Source organism: Thermothielavioides terrestris, chromosome 1, assembly GCF_000226115.1.
Source record: "Thermothielavioides terrestris NRRL 8126 chromosome 1, complete sequence".
Lineage (NCBI taxonomy): Eukaryota > Fungi > Ascomycota > Sordariomycetes > Sordariales > Chaetomiaceae > Thermothielavioides > Thermothielavioides terrestris.
In genome coordinates, this window is record NC_016457.1 from 7980606 (window position 1) to 8002345 (window position 21740).

Genomic DNA, 21740 nt, shown 5'->3' on the forward strand with positions numbered 1-21740 from the left:
GGCCGAGAGATCTAGACATCCGACGAGAGCTCGCCCAAGTAGTTGCTGACGGGGGGCAATGCAAATGCATGGCATCCCATACATACTCCCTCCGCTTTCACCAATCCCCCCTTCCACCCATGACCAACGAACGCCAAACCACGAAAATCCGGCCGAGGACACACACGACCCTGCACTCCACGCGCACGGAACTGGCAGGTCTGGTCCAAGGGCCGCCGCCATCCCTGATCTTATCCTTGCCCAGTATACTCGCCCCGTCAATAACAGAGAGCAAAAACCCAGCCCGCCGAGGCGCCATCCTAGACGGCTTGATAGGTGGCGACGAAAGGAAAAAAAGGGGCGGCGGAAGAAAAGCCATCTTTCGCAGTCAGTATCTAGCCCAACAGCATCAATAACCCCAAACATATCCGTTATAACCCACACACAAACACACACACACACTCTCTCTCTCTCTTTGCCGTCCCGACCACCGAAATTCTCACAACTCCTCCTCCTCCTCCATCTTCACCTCCGCCCCGGCCGCAGGCCCCTTCTCACCCTGGCCATCCTGAGCAGCCTGAGCCTTAGCGAGTATATCGCCGAGCGCGGGGGGAAAACTCCCGCCGGGGGCGGCGGCGGCTCCCGCCGCTGCCGCGGCGTCGCCGCCGAGGCTGGGGCGGGCCTTCTTCATAGGGCTACCGACGACGTTGCTGTCATCCGCCAGGGCTTTGCCGAAGATGCCGGCGGCGCTGCCGAGCGGCGCGAGGCTGCTGGCGGGGATCTCGGGCGGGGTCGCGGCGCCGGCGCTGGGGGATTTCCTCGGGCTGGAGGCGCTGTCCGGCTCGGCCGAGTGCGCGCGCTTGAGCTGGAGAGAGAAAAGAAAATGTCAGTTATGCTTGGAGGGCAGAGATTGCTCGAAACTTGGGTGGGTAGGGAAAGAGGGGGGAAACATACCCGGATGCGGTTCACTCCGTCGGCGAGCTCGCCAGAGAACTTTGCGTCGTCGGGCCCGAGCTTGGACTTGTCTTCCTTAGAGTCCAGGTCCTCCATCTTGCTCAGGATCGCGCCGCTCTCGTCATCCTCGTCGTCGTCGTCGCTATCTGCGTCCATCGCGCTGGCTCCGTTGCTCCCGCGCGATTTCTTCTTTCTCGTTGGTTGGCTATCCTTGTCCCGGAACGCAGAGAAGCCCACGGTACCGCTGGTCTTGAGGGGCCGGAGGTTCGAGAAGTCAAGCTGGCCTGACCGGCGCTTCAGAGCGGGGGAAGTAGTTTGGGACTTTGGCGGCGGCATGACGCCCATCTTTTGGAGTTGGCCTGCTAGCCGTTAGCAAAACGGCGACCGGTGCAGGGGGAGAGGATCACAAAGAACCTCGAGGACATTACTTACGCTCGCCGCGGTAGAAGAATGTGAAGACGGCATACGGCTTATCCGGGCCGTCGATGCCCGTCACCGTCTGCGTGCTTATCGTCTTTGGATCCAGCGTCTTGGGCTTCGCAAAGCTCGTGGTGTGCTCGACGTCGGCATCGATCCCGTTGGCGCCGCCGTTGCCCTCGTCGTCGGAATCGTCGTGCGCATCGAACTGGGGCGAGTACTCGCCCTTCTTGATCTCGCCGGAGGCGATGACGCGGAACATAGCCACCTTGATTTGGCCAGTCGCCTCGGGCGGCTCGTCGTCGTCCGAGGACGAAACGGAGTCCTCGTCAAAGACGGCCTCGACGGGCGAGCACTCGTCGGCTCCGTACCGCAGAGTGCCCCGCGACTTGGCAAAACCCTCGGCGGAGGTGCCGGCTTCCTGCTCGGCGCGGGCCTTTTGCCGTCTCCTGCGCTTCTCGAACTTTTGCCGCCGGCGCTCCAGCTTCTCGGCGGCGTCGTGGCCCTTGAGGTCGAGGCCGTTCAGCCATCGCTCGAGGCCGACCTCGCGGAAGATGAACTCGCGCTCGGCGAGGCCGCCACCCTCCGACTCAGGAACCTGGACCCATCGGCTATTGACCCATGTCTCTTCCCCCGGACGCAGCAGCGTGGCCACCTCTTCCTTTGCCCTCCCGTCAAAGTAAATATAGGCAGCGATCGTCTCGTTTTCGCTGTTGGTCATGGGGATGTAGGGAGTGACGAAGCCATGGTATTTCCCGGGCTCACCGGTGCTCGACGGCTGGGGCCCGACGATCTGTGGTCTCGGGTACGGGTTTGTCGGTGTCGGCTTGGGGGCCGAGTAGGGTATCGCGAGACCCGGGGTGAGCAGGGTGATGGAGATGGCGAACTTGGCGGGCTCGGGCTTGTTGGAGTCGCCGGTCAGCTGCGGCTGGGGTACGGGGATATAGGTGTTGATGCGCGACAGGCGCGACTGCTTCTGCACGCCGTACTCGGGCACCGGGGCTCCATTGGCATGGATGCTCACGGCGATGCCCTTGAAGCAGGGCATGATGACGTTGGCGGCTGTCGCTGCGGTCAAGGGAACCCCGCAGTCGCGGTTCTGCAGCTGCGCGATGCGGTGTGTCCAAGACTACCCCGCGCTCTGTTGGGTGGCGGGGAGGCGGGGAAGGGATTAGATCACGAGTTTTGGCGGTGCAATTCCAGGGCAGGTTTTGCGAAGAGCAAAAGGCGGGAAGGTAGTCGGTGTGGTTTTGGTCGGGAAATGATGTGGGAGGGTAACCTTGAAGAGCTCAAGAAGCAGCCAGAGGAGGCTCCGGCTTGGCAGAGCCGAACCGTGCGGATCGTGAACGGACTAAGAGGATACAGCTTCGGTTACAACGTGAACAATCGACCTGGAGGTGCTTCGCAACGTGTGTTGTGCTGTGAACACAGCGAGCAAATGGTCCAGCCACGAGAATTTGGTCGCAAGCTGAGTGACGGTCGAACAGAGGAGAAGTTTGCTGCTTAGGTAGACTGCCCCAGAAATGACGGGAAGCGCAGTGCACGAGAAGCCGAGTGGTCGGGTAGGTGGGCTGGCTGGGAGCTGGCGCAGGGGGGGGTTTTTGGATGGATCCCCACGGGGCTTCTGCGTTGGCAGCAGGACCTCGACTTAACACTGCAGACCCGACGCCAGGGCAGTGCGAGCCGAAGTAACCCTTCAGGCACTGAAACAAAAGGTGTCTCTCGCCGTGGCCGCTGGCGAAATCAGCCAGCGAATTGCTTTGTTTGCAAAGGTATCCGCGTCATTCAGCGGGAAACTGGCAAAGACGTCAGTCACAAGAGGAATCGGACGGGAATGAGGCTGAGTGGAGCGTCGGCGAGAGCACCCGACCAGCGTTGGGGCTTGACGCACCTAACCTGGGAGGTTGCACACGGCCAGAATGTGCACGGACCGACGCCTGGGCTCCTTCTGGGCATGTCCAGTGTGTGTCGCTGCTGGCTGGTTCCCCAACATACTGTTTGTGTAAATGGCAAGTTTGGCAACATGAAATTAGGCCTGCTTTGGAATTGAAATTCGATCAACACAACAGCAGCCCCTGGCACAGCACACAGTGGTCAGCGATGGCGATGACCTGGGGCCAAGCACCGCTGTCAGGTGTAGAGTCCAGACAAGCTGCTTATTCACCATTTCACCTCTAACTCATCCTTCATTGAATAGAACCTGCAATGGCGATGGCATTTTTAACCTGCCTGCCTCAAGACCGTTGAGTCGTGTGATCCCTTGCCAGTGCCCATCATAGCCGACGTTTAAACACCCCGCCTCCGACCTAGGGACAAAGAAAATCAAGGCTGGCGTTGCAGGGTCGTCTCGACAAGATGAAAGGTCCAATACATTCCCACTACGGCTGCGTGATACATCAATGTGACCGATTACGCCCCACCCCCTTTGAATGAGCACCAAAACACCAGTATTGCGATTCCGTCTACTGAGAGGTCCCCGAGCTCAAGACATTCCTCCGCCTGGCGCCCGCGTTGTCCAGTGGGCCACTGTAGCTGGTGCCAACCCCGACGACTTCCGAATCCGATCCTTCCTCCTGGGCCGCTGCCACCTTTTCTTTGCCTTTGCCTTTTCCGCTCTCTCGCCTGGGCACCCGCGGGCTCTCCGCCTCATCGTCCGCCTCTGCATCCTGACCTGCATCATACTGGGGGATCTCAAGCAAAGGCATTTCCCCGCCCCCCTGTGCCTCTCCCTCCTCCTCCTCCTTCTTGACCCCCTTCTCCGCCTTATCCCTTCTCTCCGACGCAGAAGCGGAGCTCTTCACCGCCAGCCCACTCTCCCCCGCGTCATACCCACTGCTACCGTCTCCGCCATCGCTTTCCCCGGAGCCAGCAGGACCGCGGCCGCCACCACCACGAACGCCCGGCCGCCGAGCTTCCCCCCGGTCCTGGGACGCCTTCCCAACCCACAACCTCAACGCAACCAGCACCGCCATCAGCACCACCACCTCAGCCACCCACATCCCGCCGGTGATGAGCACGAAGGCCGCCACGCGCCAGCGGTAGACCAGCCAGCGCAGGCCGCGCAGGCGCGCGACGAACCGCACGCTGACCTCGTACACCTGCAGCGCCTGGCCGCCCTGGACCTCGAGCAGCAGGCTGCGCGGCACGGCGCGGCGCGGGGCGAAGGCGAGCGCCTCGGCCATCGGCAGCGCGAGCCGCGCGGCCGACGCGCGCGCGGGGAAGAGCACGTGGTACGGCAGCAGGAGCAGGCGGGCCGCGAGAGACGCGAGCGGGTCCGCGTAGGGCAGGATGGCCGGGCGCGCGGCCGTGTGCTGGATGCGGTGGGCGGCCAGGTAGGCGGCGAGGTTGGGCCGGGTTGGTTGTAGGTGGTGGGGTTGGAAGAGGGCGGTGGTGTCGTCGTCGTCGTCGTCGTCGGCGGCGGCGGCGGCGGCGGCGTCTCCTGCGGGCTGGCCGGGCTTTTGCCCAAGGGGAGAGGCAGGGCGGACGGGGGGAATGTAGGGGAGGTTTGGCGAGCTGCTGGCGGATGGGTCCGGGGTGAGGAGGTGCAGCGCGACCATGAAGTTGCCGCGCTCGAGGTTGGCCGGGGAGCGCGGGAGGGTCAGCAAGACGGAGATGTCGTAGGGTTGGAAGGCGTGGAGGTGATCGAGGGAAGCGATACCGAACGGGTTGGGGCCGACTCTAGAGGGAGATGCGTCAGTCGTGAATCCTGTAGCCCAGGGGGAGCAGACCCAGCCCTACCCATATTGTAAATAAACCGGCACGGTGGTCACCAGCTCTGGGAGGTACCTGTAGTACATGATGATATACAGGATGACGGTTGGGATGTAGAGAAGCACCGCGCCGAAAACCACCAGAGCCGTGCCCGTAGCTGCCTTGAGAACCCTTCTAGGGACGCCCGAGTCTAAAACGGCATGGTATGCGCGCTCGGCTGCGCTTTGTCCCCCGGCATTCAGTTCATGCAGCTGTTCGCCGAGGCTCCATTTGTACTCCTCGGCCAAGTCCTGCATGCTTGTTATTAGCGGCCGCTGCACCTCGGTAGGCAACAAAAAAGAAAACAAAACAAAATGCTGATACCCGATGGTTTGGCTGGTAAAATCAATTGGCCTTCTTACCATCTTGCGGGCAGAGCCGCCCTCAGTAGCGGCGGCGACGGTTTGGGCTCTCACCGCGTGTTGCAAGGGATGGCGGGAGTTGCTCGTCTCGACTTGAGTCGAATTCACCCCGTGTTTTGAGCGAGGCAAGCGCGGGGAGCTCCGGCACTCCAGAAGCCTGCGCTGATGTCATGTCTTGGCATCTCACATGCCACTGATGCCACTGCAGCATACCTGCACAGAGACACAAACAAACCGTAAAACCAACAATCTGCTTCGCTAGGTGAAGGTATGCCATACACACGCTAACAAGCTGACCTCGACAAGAGCAATCACCGCAACCCCCAGAATCAATCACCTCAACTCAAACCAAATCCAAATATCCCTACAAGACATCTCGACAGAAGATTATATGCACCCCCTTGATCAACCCCACAACTCCCTGCGGAATGCTCATACGCGCTCTCAGTTTCTCTCGCTCGGTTTCTCACTCAATCAGCCACTCACACATTCATTCACTTAACTCACCCAACAGACCGGACCACCAGACGATCCGGCCTCGCATCCGGCCTCGTACCCAGCCTCCACACATCGCATCTGGGAGTCGGCCATCTAGCACGGCTGCAGGTAATTGCTGGGGACCAGGCCGATCTGGCCGTTCCCGCCCTGCACCGTGGCCTCCCACCAGCCGTCGTCCTGGTGCCGCAGGATCGCCAGGATATCACCCTTGGCAAACCCAAGCTCCTCGGGGATGGCGGCCTGGTACATGTACAGCGCTCGCGCTGGGTTTTGTTGCGTCAGCATTTGTTTAAATTCCCGCCGTACCGACAGAACAAAATGGAAATAAAAAGGGTGTCACGTCATGAAGAGAAGAACAAAGAAAGAGAAAAAACTCACCAAAATGCAAAATCGGCCTCCCGTCCCGCGTATACCGGTTCGGATCCGCCACGCTCTTGCTCCGCGGCCGCGCCGGCGCAGGCTGCGCGACCGGCCCGGGGCCCTCGTACAAGCTCATACTGCCGCCGCCGCGGATGCTAGCCGCCGTGTTGGACCGCACATGCCTGCCGCGCATCGAGCCGTAGCCGTCATCCTGTCCGTGGCCCTGTCCCAGCCCCTGCCCCCCGGGGCCGGGCGCGAGCTGCACCGCCATGTCCATGCTGCTGCTCGACGGGCGGGGGTAGTCGGGTGTTGCCACCGCCGCCGCGGCGATGCGCGGGCTGTTGCTGCCGCTGATGTTGTTGTTGTTGCTGTTGTAGGGGCCGGCGGCCGGGGACGCGGCGCGCACGGCCATCTCGTTCGGCGATCCCTGCCGGTGGTAGTACGGCTGGTCGGCGCCGCGCTTGGGCGTCATCATGGCCAGCTGGGTTACCGAGCCGCGCTGGCTGCCGGCGTAGGGCGCCGGGGAGGCGGAACGGCGCGAGTAGTGCGGGCTGGCGTGGGAGGAGGAGGTTGGGCGCGGCGAGACGCTGCGCTGCGGCGCGGGGGACGCCGCGCGCGGGACGTCGCTGCCGCCTCGCGTGCCGGGCCGCGACATGGGGCTGCCGCCGTAGCCGCCGCCGGATCCCGGCCGGTCCGACGGGCTGCCGAACAGGCTGCGCGTCTGCTGCTGGAATTTCTGCGAGGACTCCTTCATGGCCTTGGACGTGACCGCGGGCGGGGGCACGCCGAGGCGCTGGACCTGGACCTGCTGGTCGTAGGATGGCGGGGGTGTTCCGCGCATCGCTGCCGCGACCGCGCTGCTGCTGCCGCTGCTGCCCAGGCCGGACATGGGACGCGAAGGGCTGGTGCCAGGAGCCGGCGTGGCGATGCCGTGGTAGTGGTCCGCTGACACCCTCGTCGGCGTCGCGCCTGCGCCCGTGTTCTTGCCGAGCGTCACCCCTTTCAGCTCGGCCAGGGCCATCGCGATCGGGTCGTCCTCGGGAGTGGCCGGCGCAGCCGCCGGCTTCTGGCGATCGGGGGTCTCCACCGCGAAGACGTTCTGCCCGACGTTCAGCGCGAGGCTCGCGTTCGGGGCGATCGGGTCCGGGCTGACGCTGCGCTCCGGACCCATGACCTGGTGGTTGTTGCTCTCCCTGGGAGAGGCGGCCGCGGCCAGCTGAGGCCGGCTGTGCCCGCCACTCGAGCCATTCCACGTGTTCCTGTTCGTCGCCGCCGGCGCGACCTCCCTGGTGCTCTTCCGCCGGAAGGGGCTGTGATTCTGGAAGAATCCACTCTTTTTCTTAAGAACCTTCTTCTCGGGAGAGGCCGCGGGAGTCGCCTGCTCCTGCTGCTTGACGGGCGACAAGGGCTGCGGCGGCTCTTGGCTGGAAAACGACGTCTCGCTGTGGGAGTCTCTGCTAGAGGGCCGCGCAGACGACGTCGACGGCGCCGTGCTCAGGTCCGATGCGGTGGGTCTGCAGAGCATGGTCATGCCGTCCATCGGGTACGGGTCGTGAGGAACAGGGGCAAACTCGTTGGGGTCGTACTCGAGGTTGCTGGCTCGGGGAGGTTGGTACCCTCTCGGCGGCTCTCGTCTCGACCGCGGGTTTTCCTGAGGCGGGATAGCAGGGGCCTTCTGCGGCGTCACGGAGGCCTCCCGGCTCTGTGCTGCTGCTGCCGGGTCGCCATGTCCGAGATCCCGGGCCAGCGCCGAGTTCGGGTCGTGATGGGACTCGAACGTCGATGGCTGGGGCGAGGACGAGCGGAATGCGGGGTTGATGCTCCTCGGGAACTGCGCGACCGAGTAGCTCTCGTCCTCGGACGCTTCCGACTGAGACTCCATGTCTCCGCGGCAGAAATTGATGTACTTGGGAGGGTCCGGGATCTCCTGGCCCGTTCCCTTCTCCTTGATGAAGGTGGCAATGTCCTTCTCGACTTCCATCTTCTCCAGGGACAGGCGGATCTTCTCGCACGACGCATCGTCGCTGACGCAGACGGTCGAGGCAATGTTGGCAAAGGACCACAGGCTGCTCTTGGTGAAATCGAGGCGCTCCTCCTCGAGGTCCTGAAACTTGTCGGCGGCCGCCTTCCATTCCCTATTCCAGCGGGCGGTCGTCTCCTCCAGGGCCTTGACGGCGGCCTCGTACTCCGCGTTGGACGCCGCCAGGCTGATTTGCGTCTTCTCCAGTTTCGCCTTGTTCTTGCGCTCCTCCTGACCCATGACCATGTGACCCTGGGCCAGGTACCCCTTGATCTTGAGGCATTCTTGTTCGTAGCGGTCGCGTGTCTGCGCCTGCCGGTTAGACATCTCGGAAAGCGGCGGAGCAGGGCCATTTGATTGAGCGCTGACCTTGTTGACCAGCTGAGTCTGCTGCACCTTGGTCTTGAGCAGCTTCTCCACGGTGTTCTGCACGATCTTGCGCCTCTCCTTCATGGCGCCGGCGAACGCGGCCAGCGGCTCTTCCAGCTCGCTCTTCATCTGCGCGGCCACGCTCTGGTGCTGCTTGGCCATGGACTCAACCTCGCCGCGGACGACGTCCAGCGACGTCTTCAGCGTGCCCATCTCCTGGGACCCGAGCGACTTGCGACAAAGCGACAGCAGTTTCCGGGCGTACTCATCTTCGATCGATGCGCGTGCTGCGTGCGGCCCCGGCCTGCGGTCAGCGCATGCGCTCCGAGAGAAAATAAAGGAGCACCGGATACTCACCGCTGTAGAAGGAGCGGAGCTCGTCGCACGTCTGCTTCGCATGGTGCATGCGCTCCAGGAGAGGCGCGACGCCGGCATCGTCCTTGCCCCAGAAGTTGTTGGCGACTGCGAAGGCGAGCTACTAGTTAGCTGCGGGCCCAGAGGATCCCTTCTCTCACGGTTGCCAAACGTACAGGAAAGGGCGACGGCCGGCGCGTCGGCTGTAGCGACCGGCATTGCGCCTTATGGAGCAGCGGAGGACGGGAGCGGAGCCAGGGGTTACCAAGGTCCGATATCTGCCGCAAGATAGATGCAGTGACAAAGAACAATAAAGAAACGATGGTGAAAAGGTGGAATCAACACGGGTCGGCCGCGGGCAAGAAATGTTCGCAGGATGTGTCCTGCAGATGCGCAATCGCCGGCGACAGAGAGGACAGAATTGCGGCTAAAGATTGCTCGCAGGTAATGGAAGTGGTTTTGGGCTGGTGGATGGGAGATTCGGACATGACAGGGCAACCTGGAATCGCTGATTGCAGGGGACTGCGAGCGGCTTGTTGACATTCCTTGGTGCTGAAGGCAGGGTGCTTGGTTGCTGGGGGCAACAGTGGAATTCGGCGCCGCTGTGCCCTTTGCCGCCCAGCTGCATTGGCCCTGCGCATCCTGCATTGGTGCTGTATCAGAGCCCCACCTTCAAAGCAACCATCAGATGCAACCCCGTCCCTCGTCGATATTTGGCCTTCGCAGCTGACCGCTAATGGATTGGATGGCATTTTGTCTCAGATCTGGAGAAGGTTCCCAATATGATGCGCTCATTCGCAAATCCGACTGAAATACTAAATGGTGTCAAGGACCGTTGAGTGGTTCATCAGAATTTCATGACGGTGCCGCTGTGCGTATCCCAGTGCTCAATTGTCAACTGCCCGGCCTCCTCAACTTCAACACGTCGCTCAGCTTGACCTTTCCCTTCGCGCCCCAGCCGGCCTGCCCACTCTCCACATCTGGCCTCACCGCAACGTACCATCCCCATGCCCTCCTATCCAGCTCGGCTGCGTCGAGGTGGTCGGCCCAGCTGTCGTACACGATCCTCAGCGCCCCGAGCAGCAGCCCGAGGTTCTCCTCCTTCTCCGCCTGCACCGCCTTCTGCGTTTTTACCTTTTTTGGACTCTTGCCCGCCGCGTCCTGCTCCTGCGCCGGCGCGCTGGCAAAGCTCTTCATCAGATAAGCCCTCGCCGCCTCGGGGCGGTGGATATGCATGCCCACCACGCCGGTGACGACCTGGTGCGCCGGCGTGCCGCTGCCGTACCCGCCCACCGTGGCCGTCTGCCTCGCCCGCGCGGCCTCCAGATCCAGCCCCCAGAGCGCCTCGCCTCCGAGGGTGACTTCGGCGCCCGTCTTGCGCAGCCGCTCGGCCAGCGCGGCCGCGACGCAGTTGCGCATCAGCCGCCACCTGTCCGGGCCCAGCAGGGTCCCGCCGAACCAGCGGGTCAGCACGACGAGCGTGTCGACCGTGTTGGACTCGCGCATGACACGCAGCATCAGCTCGCCGCAGCCGGTTTCGCCGTCGTCGAAGGCCTCCTCGCGGATTCGCGCACCCGGGGCTGCGTCGGGCGGCGGGCGGAGACGATAGGCCCAGGCGTTGTGGGTGGCGGTTTTGAGGGTAGGGACCTCGGCGAAGAGCGACTGCATGAGGACTTGCCGCTGGGCTGGGTCGCTGATGTGTGTGGCGCGGGCGATGAACGTGGAGCCCTTGAGGGTGATGGGCTGGCTTGCTGCCCAGGTGGACTTCGGGGTCGGTTCGAAGGTTACGGTTGCCGAGGAGGCTTGCGTTTCCGTTTCTGCCTGTGTTTCTGAAACTGCACTCCCGGCTTTTGCGCCCTCAGCCCCGTGCTCTCCCACCTTCTCTTCCCCCCGCCACTCGTAGCCTCCCCTCTTGAGCACGGCAATCTCCCTGCCCATCACCTTCACCCGCGGTTGGCCCTCGCCCCATCCTTCCTCGTCTGCGCTCGGCCCCTTCTCCAGCCCGATGCTGACGGCCTTCGACCTCGAGTTTGCGCTGACAACGGCCTGTGCCAAGCTGAGCCGGCTCGATAACGGCTGCTGGGGCATGGTGTGCCGCAAGAGCTCGACGGCAAACGCCAGGACGAGCGGGGCCCTGTTGGTCTCTATGACCGTCTGCGAGATGCGCTCTTCGTCCATGCACAGCGGCAGCTCGAGCGCCTTCTCCTGCTCCTGCGGGGTCATCTCGACGGGCCCAGTCATGAACAAGTCGGTCTTGGGCCGCTTCGCTTGGGAAGTCGCAGAATCCGCTGCGCCTCGTTTGGCCGGGGCGGACGGCTCACGCTTGAGGGCCGCCTTGCAGGCGTTCTGGAGCGCTCTGGCGCCCTTGTCATCGCCGAGCGCCGTCTGCACCGCAGCCAGCGGTGCTTCCGCGATCTGCTTGATGCTGCGGGCGGGGATGAGCCTCTCGCGAAGCTTTTTTTCGCGCCCGCACCAACTGCAAGCGTGTCGATTGATCTTCCTGAAGGCTTACCTCCTCAGGTCGGCAGCCTGCAGCGCCTTGATCTGCGCCATGGCCTGCATCATCGGGGTTTTGCGTCCGACTGTGAGCAGCCGGAGCAGCTCCTGTAAATCTTGTTGGGTTGCCATCTTCGTGGGTTGCTGTGGAGGTGCGGTAGCCTCGGGGTCGCCTTATGTCATCGGCTGTTGTACTTGAGCACAACGGGATGAAGCGAACCCTGGCAGCTGGAGACGAACGCGCAGCATGCCGCGATGTCGCTTCAGCTGCGGCAGGCAGCTAGCGCTGTCATTTCTCCTTGTGGTTCTCAAACACCAGGTTAAAGTGGGTCCAAATGGCCGCACCGCACACCCAATTTGACAGCAGTATGCAACACACTGCCATCAGTGCCATCAATATTGAAGCCGTAGATACTGCAAAAAACGGCCCAAATCGCCATTTTCTAGTGTTTTTGCATGCTTGTTGAAGCTCTGCAGCGTATTCTAGCTTAGTCAGCAGCCATTCGATCGAATCAGGGGTACAGCGCACCAGCAAATACCCCTAAATCCTAGCCACCGACTTATTCCTGGCCTTTCTAGGCATCTCGCGGGCTCACCGCCATCTCCTAGGCTTCCTGAAGCTATAGATATGTTGCTAGAGCCACCAACGAAGGCGCCGCTATATAGTTCCTTAGTATTGTACCCTCGATACCTCCTAGCCAGCCTAGCGTTGCTAAGCCTATTGCGCGATCTCCCACCTCTATTCTCAGGCGCCCTAGCGATCCACCGTATATAATATATTGCTCCTACCCTCTTCGTAGCCTAGTACAGTTCTCAATAGCGTCTTCGAAATATAGTTGTACGTCTACGCAAGGAAGTAAGGCACTAGATCCTTCTCACTATAGTGCCCGCCTAGCCTACGAAGCTCCTGAACCTCCCGAACCCCCTAAAGCCGCTAGGCGGACCAGGATCGTATCACGCTATACCACCGAAGCCACCGAAGCTACCGCACTAGCTATAGCAACGCCCACTAGCAATAAGCGGATCAGGATTGTATTGCACTATACCGCCAAAGCCACTACCGCCACTACTACCAAAGCCACCAAAGCTCCTGCTACTACTTTTGCCGCTGCTCCTACCAAGCCTCCTACGCCTAAATCACTAGTCTATTATCGCTAGACGTATAATACATCGAAGTCTTGTAAAACGGGCGTACCTACTAATCGCTTATACCCTTGATCAAAGTCTAGCTCTCGTTCAAAGCTACTAGTATATTTGAAATCGCGTTCTATATCCTAGGGTCGACTAGATCGTTAAGTATAGCGTTCTAAGCCATTGCTACCTAAACTAATCGAGATAGCTAACTTAGAGGAAGGTTCTAATGCTATAGAGTATATCTAAGGCTGCTTATAAGAGGAGGATACTAGTATCGATATCGTAGAGCGCTCCTAAGGTCGTTTATAAGAGGAGGATACTAATATCGATATATTCAATATATTTGCTTTATCACTGCTACTAGTATATTCCTAATCACTAGATATCTAGCTATCGCTAGTGTAATTATAGGCTTGAACTAGAGGCTATTCTCGCTTGTTTATACTAGATGCTACGCTATTAGCTTATATCCTACAATCGCCTTACTATCGAAGTAATATACTCCTTAATAGACCTACCTTGCCTAGCACTATTATCGTCAATATCGCTTATATCGTTAGGTTCTTTTCTACCCCTTTTTATTAGGGTCTTTGAACGCTACTACTACTCCTATAGGAACAGAACCATTGCTACGAGGTTGCTATAGAACGTACTAAATAGGGTGAGGTCGACAAAGCAAGGATTAGCGACAATTTAAAGCTAAAGATCTAAGATACTGTATATAGCCTATACAACGAAGTAGTTAGCAATGTTCAACGAAGTAGAATCGATATAGAACTTGTATATACTATTGTTGTAGCCAATGCTATAGCCTACCTTGGTTCAAGGGCCAACTCAAAGGTTTAGTCGAATTCTAGGAGAGTAGATCGCCTACTAGTACGTCTAATGTTCATCGCCACTGATTGGCTAATAAAGGCGTTGCTAAGCCAACTAGCAAAGGACTATTCTATCAATATTGAGTACGAATTTGAACTTACTAAATTATCGTAAGTAAGATCCTTAGCAGCTTCTACGCCCTTGCCTCCTACGCCTATACCTACTCGCTAGCTATTTGATTATAACGCCTTAATGCTAGCCAATGCTACTAGTCGATCTATACGCCTTACTGCACTAGCTACGCCTACTAGCTAGAATAGGAGGTCGACGGCAATACGTAAGACACCTACAAATACAATGCTAAACAAGGTACAAGTATATAATGCCTAGAAGCCGAATAAGGCGTTTTTCCATCAACTAAACGAGAAATGGCGCTATAGCCTAGGTATACGCTACTGCAACTATTGCAAAGATATAGATATATAGCTCTAGTTCTATTACTAGGCGAATAGCGATAATACCCACCTTCCTATCACTGTTTAGGAGATAGGCGAGTAGGCAAGCTAGATCGAACGTAGCAAAGCTACTGTTGATAGCCTACTAGGCGCCCTAATCAAGAAGTGGTTTAGCTCTATATAGGCTAAGGCCAATTAGGGCGTTATAGTAGGTTCGAATAGCAAAGTCATTAAGCATATATAAGGTATAGGAATCCTCTTTAACCTATAGTTCAACATTATAAGCAATATAGACGATTAGAACCGAATAACGTTAGCTCTATAGCTATACGACGCGCCTTAGCTACATCCTAAAGCTTAACAATAGCCTATAGCGGCCTCGAATATAGCGGCAACGATCAATACAACAGAGCCAACCTTGCTATCGCTACCTGCCTCGAGGGCGCTTCCCTCTATTGCTAACACCGTTACCCTATAGGAGACCGTTATACTAATACGCTCTTTATCGCTATCGCCTAAACCGTATAGCAAGGAGCCTTCAGATATTATCAACAACTTCGTTAAAACGTTTGCTCGCTAGTATTGCCTACTAGGCTAGAAGGACGTAATAGCGGCTCTCCACCAAGTTAGCTAGTCTCTCTATATAGAGGGTAGAAGGGTTTACAATATTCGTTAGCTTCCTAATATATAGTTTTACAACAATAGGTTCCTATAGCACCTAATTCCTATATTTTATAATTGTCACACGCAACTGTGACAAAGGCACCTATGACCGTACCGCGGTCAGGGGTGACGAGTGTTCCTTTAAAAGAGGGACCTCGCCTATAACCCCTTCGTAGAGAATCAAACTACATGAATATACTTTTGTGACATATACTAGTGTTCAAGAGTGCCGCCTCATCGGCTGACAAGGCTGAGAGGCATTGATCTTTCTCATCCTTACACGTTTACCGCCAGATGGTCACCGAGGACCATCGGCGTGTAACAATAATATAGTAAAAGGCTTCTTTAAAGAGGAAGTAGAACTAGCTAGCTTTAATAATAGCCTAGTTCGAAACGCCTAGCAAGGCGCTTAGCAAGGCGCTTAATAGGATAGTATATTCTTCTTACATTGCCAAGGCACTATAGCTAACGTTTAATGGTATACCAGCTTCTTCGAGCGCCTAGTCTATTCATCTGCTATATAATTCCCTTGTCAACGCCTTAGCTCGTTATATACCCTCAAATTACCCATTGGAATTAGAAGAGGTAGGACTTAAATATATAGAGGAGATAATAGAACAATAGGTAGTAGATAGCTTAGAAACAGCCTCTTTCGTAGAAGAAGAAGAGGAGGAAGAAGATAATAAACTATAACCACGAATCTATTTATAAGGCGTAGTATTCAACCTACTATACTAGTATTTTAGAACTCCTAGAACTGCTTAGAATATAATGCTATATAATCTACTGCCTTGCCCTCCTCCTAGAATAGTATTATCGCCTTCCTAAAGTGCCTATACACAGCTATAATGTCGTTAGCAATAGTAGTATAGGCATTACAAAGAAACTCCTTAAAGTCATCGTCTAAGTAGTTCTATACAAGCATCTTCTAGTAGTTCCAATAGATATAAGCCTTAGTATTATAGAACGTCGCCTTGATTAGATTAAAATCTAGCGAATATAGTAGTAAATACTACAGTAGAACGCTAGCCTCTCGACAAGCCTATTTAACGGCATTGGCTCAGTACTATAATACGTTATCTATAACGAGAATACTATAGCGATCTAGGAATAGCCTTATCTTAGGTAGAATGTACTCCTTAAGCTATATAAGGAAGCCTTCTTAGTTGGAATAACTTTACTAGACCAACAGATTAAGAACGCTATCGACTATAATAGCAAGGAGGATGTAATAGCGTTTACCTCTCTTTGTAACATCGTCGACAACGGGGGTAACGCCTAGTAGCGCCTAGCCAGTACAATGAACGCTATTTCTTCGATCAAGGCCTAATTTATTATAGAATACGAACATCTTAGTAGTAAATATAGCTACCTTTCAAAGGTAATTAAGCTAAAGGATATAGTTCTACTATATAGCCCTTTGTAAAGCTATTTTCTTCCTCTACTAAGCCTAGCAAAGATAGCGAGATATCGTCTTAATAGATACGAATATATAGTATTCTTTAAGAAGGAAGGTCTATATCTTGTCAAGGTAGAGGTCCAACTTATAGGCAAGGTGGTCAAGGAGTTCCTAGTAGTTATAGTACATTAGCTAACCGCTAGGAAGTATCATCATCAATATACTATAAGGAATAAACCTCTATAGCCTAGGGCTACAGTATATAGGCGTTTTATAACGTCTTCGGCTTAGGAAAAGGATCGCCAATAAGTTCGAATAGCCGCTTATATCGGTATACCTACATTAGGCTAACCTCCGCCTTATATACAATAACCTTTGGCGGTTCCCTAGCGTATAACATAATGGCGATCAGGCGCCTCTGGCGCTCATTGATATATCGAACCATAGTGCCTAGGCGCGTTGTTGGCTACGTACTTCGCCAGATGGCGGGCTCCTAGGCAGTTCGAATGCGGGCTCCCAGGCGGTTCGAAGGCGGGCTCCCAGGTGGTTCGAAGGTGGGCTCCCAGGCGGTTCGAAGGCGCGTACCTGGGCAGTTCGAAGGCAGGCTCCCAGGCAGTTCGAAGGCGGGCTCCTAGGCGGTTCGAAGGCGTATACCTGGGCAGTTCGAAGGCGGGCTCCTAGGCGGTTCGAAGGCGGGCTCCTAGGCAGTTCGAAGGCGTATACAATGGCTAGGTTTAGGGGCTTGATAGCTGTGCTGACTAAGCTGCAGATTTCAACAAGCATATAAAAACACCAGAAAATGGCGATTTGGGCCGTTTTTTGCAGTATCTATGGCTTCAATATTGATGGCACTGATGGCAGTGTGTTGCATACTACTGTCAAATTGGGTGTGCGGTGCAGCCATTTGGACCCACTTTAACCTGGTGTTTGAGAACCACAACCACACCAGGCGAAAGTGGGTCCAGGAAGTCTGCAGGACATCAGGTATCCTTTTACTGTAGATGTTCTGTAAAAACCCGAAACAGATCCCATGATAGTAGCATATATTACTTAATTAATCTAGAAGTAGATTTAAACTTCATGATATTGAATATGAATATTGAGATCTCTTTATGCTACGCGTAAGCGTTGTGCAGGCTACTATCGTACCCGAGGGTAATGTTACGCCTTGGCCGTGACGTTCTCCGCCGACGCTTGGATCAACGATCTCCCCAAGCGGTGCGATAACTCCCGCTGCGGCTAGCGATAAGCTTAACCGGAAGGAAGACCTGACCTCGCGTGGCTTCTCCTTCGACTGAGCCGGCCATGATGCGAGCGTCTGTGACTGCGTGAAAGCCGACAACCATGTGAATGCCGCGTCCGCGCTGGAAGTTGCGCTCGGCCCATCGTCTGTCTTATCGTGAGTGTCGCAGTGGCTTCAGCAAACCAGTCGTCGGACTTTTCAAGGTAATATGTCTTGAACAGATCCGTAATGATTCGAACCGTCGTGTTGGCGCGCTTTGAAAAGCAGGCAGAAATCAGGGGCGTGAGGGCAAGGCCGAGCCCACTTTTGGACTCTGTCTCCTGGATGCCGGTTTATGATTCATGGGGTGAGATCAACACGCTAGACGGTCTTCCGTAGTTCGGATCACGGAAGAAAGAGTAAGGCGGTTCGATGGCGGTGCTGAAGCGGCCGAGTTTAACGGCCTCTACTGGCACCAACTGGGGAAGGATGACGTTGGTCATCATGGTAATGGGTGCGAAGGAGTGACAAGAGGACCTGCACCTAGCCTTCTCACTTTCACATCTTGCCCGCTTGCTGCTTTACACGGAGGGCTCAAACGAGGCCTCCAACATGGAGGTGCAGAAAACAGGGCGTGATAAGCGAGCAGCGCACTCTAGCAGATTTTGTAAGTTCCCCCGACCTTCCAAGTTGTTAAGCGTTCGCCCGAAACTTATCATGCATGTTAATGCAGCTTTGGGGCTGAAGTACATGACGGGTCCTTCAGCAGACTCGGCACCAGGCAGCCAGCCACTGCCAACAGCCCATTCAAAACCTGGCCAGGCGGCACAGTCAATTGTCTCAGCAGAGCAAACATCATCGACCGCAATCACCGACTCCAGTTGTGATTCGACATTCACCTGTGATTTGACATTCACCTCCGAATATATCCTACAAAATGGACAACCTGGACTTGCAGCAGCTCATGCGTCACCTGGGGGCCACGGACGAGGATATGGCTGATCACTTGATGTTTTTTGCTCTCGAGGCATATGAGGAGCACAAGATGACAGGAAGCGTCCAGGATATCGATGTAGCCATCCGGGCTTCTCGGTTGGCCCTAAGCATGACTCCAGGAGACCATCCCGACCGTGTGGGATTTTTGAACAAACACGGAGGTTTCCTTGAGGCTCGATATGGGCGTAAAGGTCAGATGACGGATCTGGAAGAGGGCATTGATGTAGCGCGGCAAGCAGTCGAGTCGGCGCCTGAAGGTCATCCCGAGCGGCCAGCCTGTTTCAACAACCTTGGGACCAAGCTTTATGAGCGGTATGAGCGGACAGGCCAGACAACCGATCTGGAAGAGGCCATTGACGCGGCGCGGCAAGCGGTGAAGCTGACGCCCAAAGACCACCGCGAACGGGAAGCCTGCCTGAACAACCTGGGAAACTATCTGCTCCGGCGCTATGAGCGAACAGGCGAGAGGAGCGATCTCAATGAGGCCATCGAGGTGGCGAGGCAGGCAGTGCAATTGGCGCCTAATCGCCATCCCAACCGGGCGGTCTGTTTAAATAACTTGGGAGCCATGCTAGCTCGGCGGTATGAGTGGACGGACCAGATAGCCGACCTCGACGAGGCCATTGAGGTTGCGCGGCAGGCACTGGCGTTAACGCCTGAAGACCATCCCATGCGGGCACTATGGATGGACAATCTCGGGATTTCCCTCAGAAGTCGACATGAGCGGACTGGCCGGACGATCGATCTCCGGGACGCCATTGACGCATCGCAGCAAGCGATCGAGCTGATCCCTAAGGATCATCCCAATCGGGCATCCTGTTTGAGCAACCTCGCAAAGGCGCTTGAGAGGCGCTATGAGCTGACGGGCCAGATGGCCGATCTCGACGACGCCTTAAGACGCCTGCAGGAGGCTTGGAGCTGCCGGGCAGCTACCCCATTCCGCCGTGTCAGAGCTGCCGAGTTCTGTCTAAGACTTCTCCTCTTACGAGGCAATTTCGCTACCGCCTCGCAGGTTGGAATGGAAGTCATCGACCTCCTCCCTACGGTAAACACTAGGCTCCTCGACCGTGACGATCAGGAATTCGTCATGTTCACTTTTGGCGGCATAGCTGCCAACCTCTGCGCCAGCCTCATGGCATTGAACCGCCCCGACGACGCGTTGCAATACCTCGAGAAGGGCCGCGCAGTCATTATTGGCCAGCTGGTGGATAGCCGCAGCGACGTGTCTGGTCTCGCGCAGCAGCACCCGGATATTGCCAGGCGGTACGAAAGGCTCCGGGACGAGGTCAACACTCCTCTGCGTGGCGTCAAGGGCGACGCGGCGGGAAAGCAGATGCTTCAACGGCGCCGCGTGGCTGCAGCGGAGCTTGATGCGTGTGTGCGAGAGATCAGGGGTATCGCAGGGCATGACCGTTTCCTCCTTGGCCAGACGGTGGACGAGATGAAGGAGTGTGCCGCGGGCGGCTTCATCATTGTGGTCAACATTACCGAGTTCCGAAGTGACGCAATCATCATCTCGCCTGCAACCATCCGGGCAATTAACTTCGAGGGATTGTCTTTCTCAGAAGTAAAGGACTGGTTAGGCAAAGACTGGGGCGGCCGAGAATCGGAATTCCGACGAAAGAACGACGAGTACCTTCGGTATCTTTCATGGCTGTGGCACAACTTCGTCGAGCAGTTGCTTGACGAGGTTTCCTCGCTTCATACTCAGTCCGAAGGCCTACCGAGAGTCTGGTGGATTGGCACGGGACTCGCCAGCTCGATGCCTTTCCACGCGGCGGGTATACACTCTCCGGGCTCGACGGATCACGCGTACAGCAGGGCGGTGTCATCATACACGCCGTCCATCAAAGCCCTGCGACATTCAAAAGCCCGCGCCGGCAGTACGGAGCCAATAACAGGCGGCACGCTTCTGATGGCCACAATGCCGACAACACCGCGTCCCAGCGACGGGGGTAAGAAGCTGTGCGACCTTCCAGGTGTCACAGAGGAGAAGGCAAGAGTCATCAACGCGACCAAGGGCCATCTCACGCCAGAAGTGCTGGAGCACCCTAGCGTAGAACAGGTCATCACTCGCCTCCAGACCTGCCGCGTCGCCCATTTTGCCTGCCACGGGTGGACTGACCACTCCGATCCGTCAGAGAGCGGCCTGGTCTTGCAGAGACAAGGGGCCGGCGGAGCCGCGGAACAGGAACGCCTGACGGTGCGCAGGGTGTCGGAGCTGAGCTTGAGGCAGGCACGCCTGGCGTACCTGTCGGCGTGCTCGACGGCGGAGAACAAGACGGCGTGGCTCGCGGACGAGGTGCTCCACGTGGTGAGCGGCTTCCAAGTAGCCGGCTTTCCGCATGTAGTTGGGTGTCTATGGCCGTCTGACGACAGTGTCTGCGTGGTTGTGGCGGAGAGACTGTACACGTCGCTGTTTGCGGCGGGGAGGAAGGGGTGGAGCGGTGGAGAGGTGGCTTCGGCGTTGCGAGAGGCCGTGATGGCGGTCAGGGCGGCGGAAATGGATATGCCGTTGCTGTGGGCGCAGTTTGTTCACTATGGCGCGTAGCCTCCATCTTTCATGATGTCTGGTAACAAAGCAGCCGTCCCCGTTGGCGGGACCGGAGATGCGGCGCAATTTACCTCTGTCGTTTCCAAGCACCAGGCGAAAGTGGGCTTTCTAAGCACAAGCACCACGTGAAAACACAATTTTTTTTCTTGAAAAAATCCAAAAACACATTCTACAACAGCAGCCTATACAACGCTTATATCGAAGTGGTGCAAAACCTCCACACCAACCTACCACAACCAAGGGTGTGTGTTGCAGACTTCCTGGACCCACTGTCGCCTGGTGTTTGGAACCAACAACGTTACCAAAGTATCGGCCGAGCGTGCTTATGTAAGGTAATGTCGGATAGAGCTCCGGATTGGCTGAAAAGAGTCCAGCTCACTTGGAAGTTTGGCACTCTGGAACCACAGCTCAACATCCATGCTTCACAACCGGGGAGACAAATATACTACCTAACAAAGTTCAACTGTGTAAAAAAGTACACTCTCTGCCGAGAGGGAGAGTACCTCCCCGGTAAACTGAGATGAGGAGGTGACACCAAGTCTACGACCTCAAAACCTCGCTTACCATGGCCGCCCGACTTCGGATACTGCAGCGGCGGGTGCAGCTTCCTCGGCACCGCAGCGCACCGTCGCCCCGGTGCTTTACCGTCTCAGGCCGAATACACGCAGCAACCCGCGCGGCCCGGTCTGCTCCTCCTCAGACAGTCAGGCTACGGACACCCCCGACACCCCCTACCTCACCCCGCAAATCACCTTCATCCTCCTCCTCCTCCTCCTCCTCCTCATCATCATCATTGTCATCCTCATCCGAAGCACCCCAGACACTCGACGTCCTCGTCCGACAACGCAAATGGCCGCTCTTCGGCGCCGGCATCATGGCCCTCTGCATGGGCTGGTACATCTCCACGGTGATCACCTCCACCCTCAAAAACGACGACGACAC

The 21740-nt window shown here is 56.8% G+C and overlaps 5 protein-coding genes across 5 annotated transcripts; 1 reads left to right on the plus strand and 4 right to left on the minus strand.

Moving 5' to 3' along the window:
* Window positions 1-436: 436 nt before the first annotated feature.
* Window positions 437-2722, minus strand: THITE_2110227 (uncharacterized protein). The gene is made up of 3 exons (XM_003650552.1): window positions 1366-2722; window positions 934-1292; window positions 437-844 (listed from the first exon to the last, which is right to left on the minus strand). Exons 1-3 carry the CDS (start codon window positions 2396-2398, stop codon window positions 479-481), a joined length of 1758 nt encoding a protein of 585 aa, XP_003650600.1. The 5' UTR covers window positions 2399-2722; the 3' UTR covers window positions 437-478.
* A 1600-nt stretch (window positions 2723-4322) lies between these two features.
* On the minus strand, window positions 4323-5231 carry THITE_2010413 (uncharacterized protein; the record flags this gene model as incomplete). The annotated part of the gene is made up of 3 exons (XM_003650553.1): window positions 4323-4661; window positions 4836-5028; window positions 5089-5231. Coding segments are annotated over 3 exons (675 nt in total), but the record flags the coding sequence as incomplete, so codon positions are not given.
* Window positions 5232-5896: 665 nt separating this feature from the next.
* On the minus strand, window positions 5897-9386 carry THITE_2110233 (uncharacterized protein). Its single transcript, XM_003650554.1, has 5 exons — window positions 9240-9386; window positions 9067-9171; window positions 8710-8996; window positions 6339-8646; window positions 5897-6223 (listed from the first exon to the last, which is right to left on the minus strand). The coding sequence occupies exons 1-5, from the start codon at window positions 9280-9282 to the stop codon at window positions 6054-6056; spliced, it is 2913 nt and encodes a 970-aa protein (XP_003650602.1). The 5' UTR covers window positions 9283-9386; the 3' UTR covers window positions 5897-6053.
* A 517-nt stretch (window positions 9387-9903) lies between these two features.
* Window positions 9904-11576, minus strand: THITE_2110236 (uncharacterized protein). Its single transcript, XM_003650555.1, has one exon. The coding sequence runs from the start codon at window positions 11284-11286 to the stop codon at window positions 9958-9960; it is 1329 nt and encodes a 442-aa protein (XP_003650603.1). The 5' UTR covers window positions 11287-11576; the 3' UTR covers window positions 9904-9957.
* A 6517-nt stretch (window positions 11577-18093) lies between these two features.
* On the plus strand, window positions 18094-20830 carry THITE_2110237 (uncharacterized protein). Its single transcript, XM_003650556.1, has one exon. It carries the CDS (start codon window positions 18186-18188, stop codon window positions 20793-20795), a length of 2610 nt encoding a protein of 869 aa, XP_003650604.1. The 5' UTR covers window positions 18094-18185; the 3' UTR covers window positions 20796-20830.
* The last annotated feature ends 910 nt before the right edge of the window (window positions 20831-21740 follow it).

Bases quoted from the DNA above. Each gene is read 5' to 3' on its own strand.
- THITE_2110227 (XM_003650552.1), bottom strand. From the start codon at position 2,398: ATGCCCTGCTTCAAGGGCATCGCCGTGAGCATCCATGCCAATGGAGCC. The intron at 1,293-1,365 runs GTAAGTAATGTC...AACGGCTAGCAG, and splicing joins ATTCTTCTACCGCGGCGAGC to GCCAACTCCAAAAGATGGGC. The intron at 845-933 runs GTATGTTTCCCC...TTCTCTCTCCAG, and splicing joins ACGGAGTGAACCGCATCCGG to CTCAAGCGCGCGCACTCGGC.
- THITE_2110233 (XM_003650554.1), bottom strand. From the start codon at position 9,282: ATGCCGGTCGCTACAGCCGACGCGCCGGCCGTCGCCCTTTCCT. The intron at 9,172-9,239 runs GTACGTTTGGCA...TCGCCTTCGCAG, and splicing joins GCCGGCCGTCGCCCTTTCCT to TCGCCAACAACTTCTGGGGC. The intron at 8,997-9,066 runs GTGAGTATCCGG...GGCCGCACGCAG, and splicing joins GCTCCGCTCCTTCTACAGCG to CACGCGCATCGATCGAAGAT.
- THITE_2110236 (XM_003650555.1), bottom strand. From the start codon at position 11,286: ATGACCCCGCAGGAGCAGGAGAAGGCGCTCGAGCTGCCGCTGTGCATG.
- THITE_2110237 (XM_003650556.1), top strand. From the start codon at position 18,186: ATGGACAACCTGGACTTGCAGCAGCTCATGCGTCACCTGGGGGCCACG.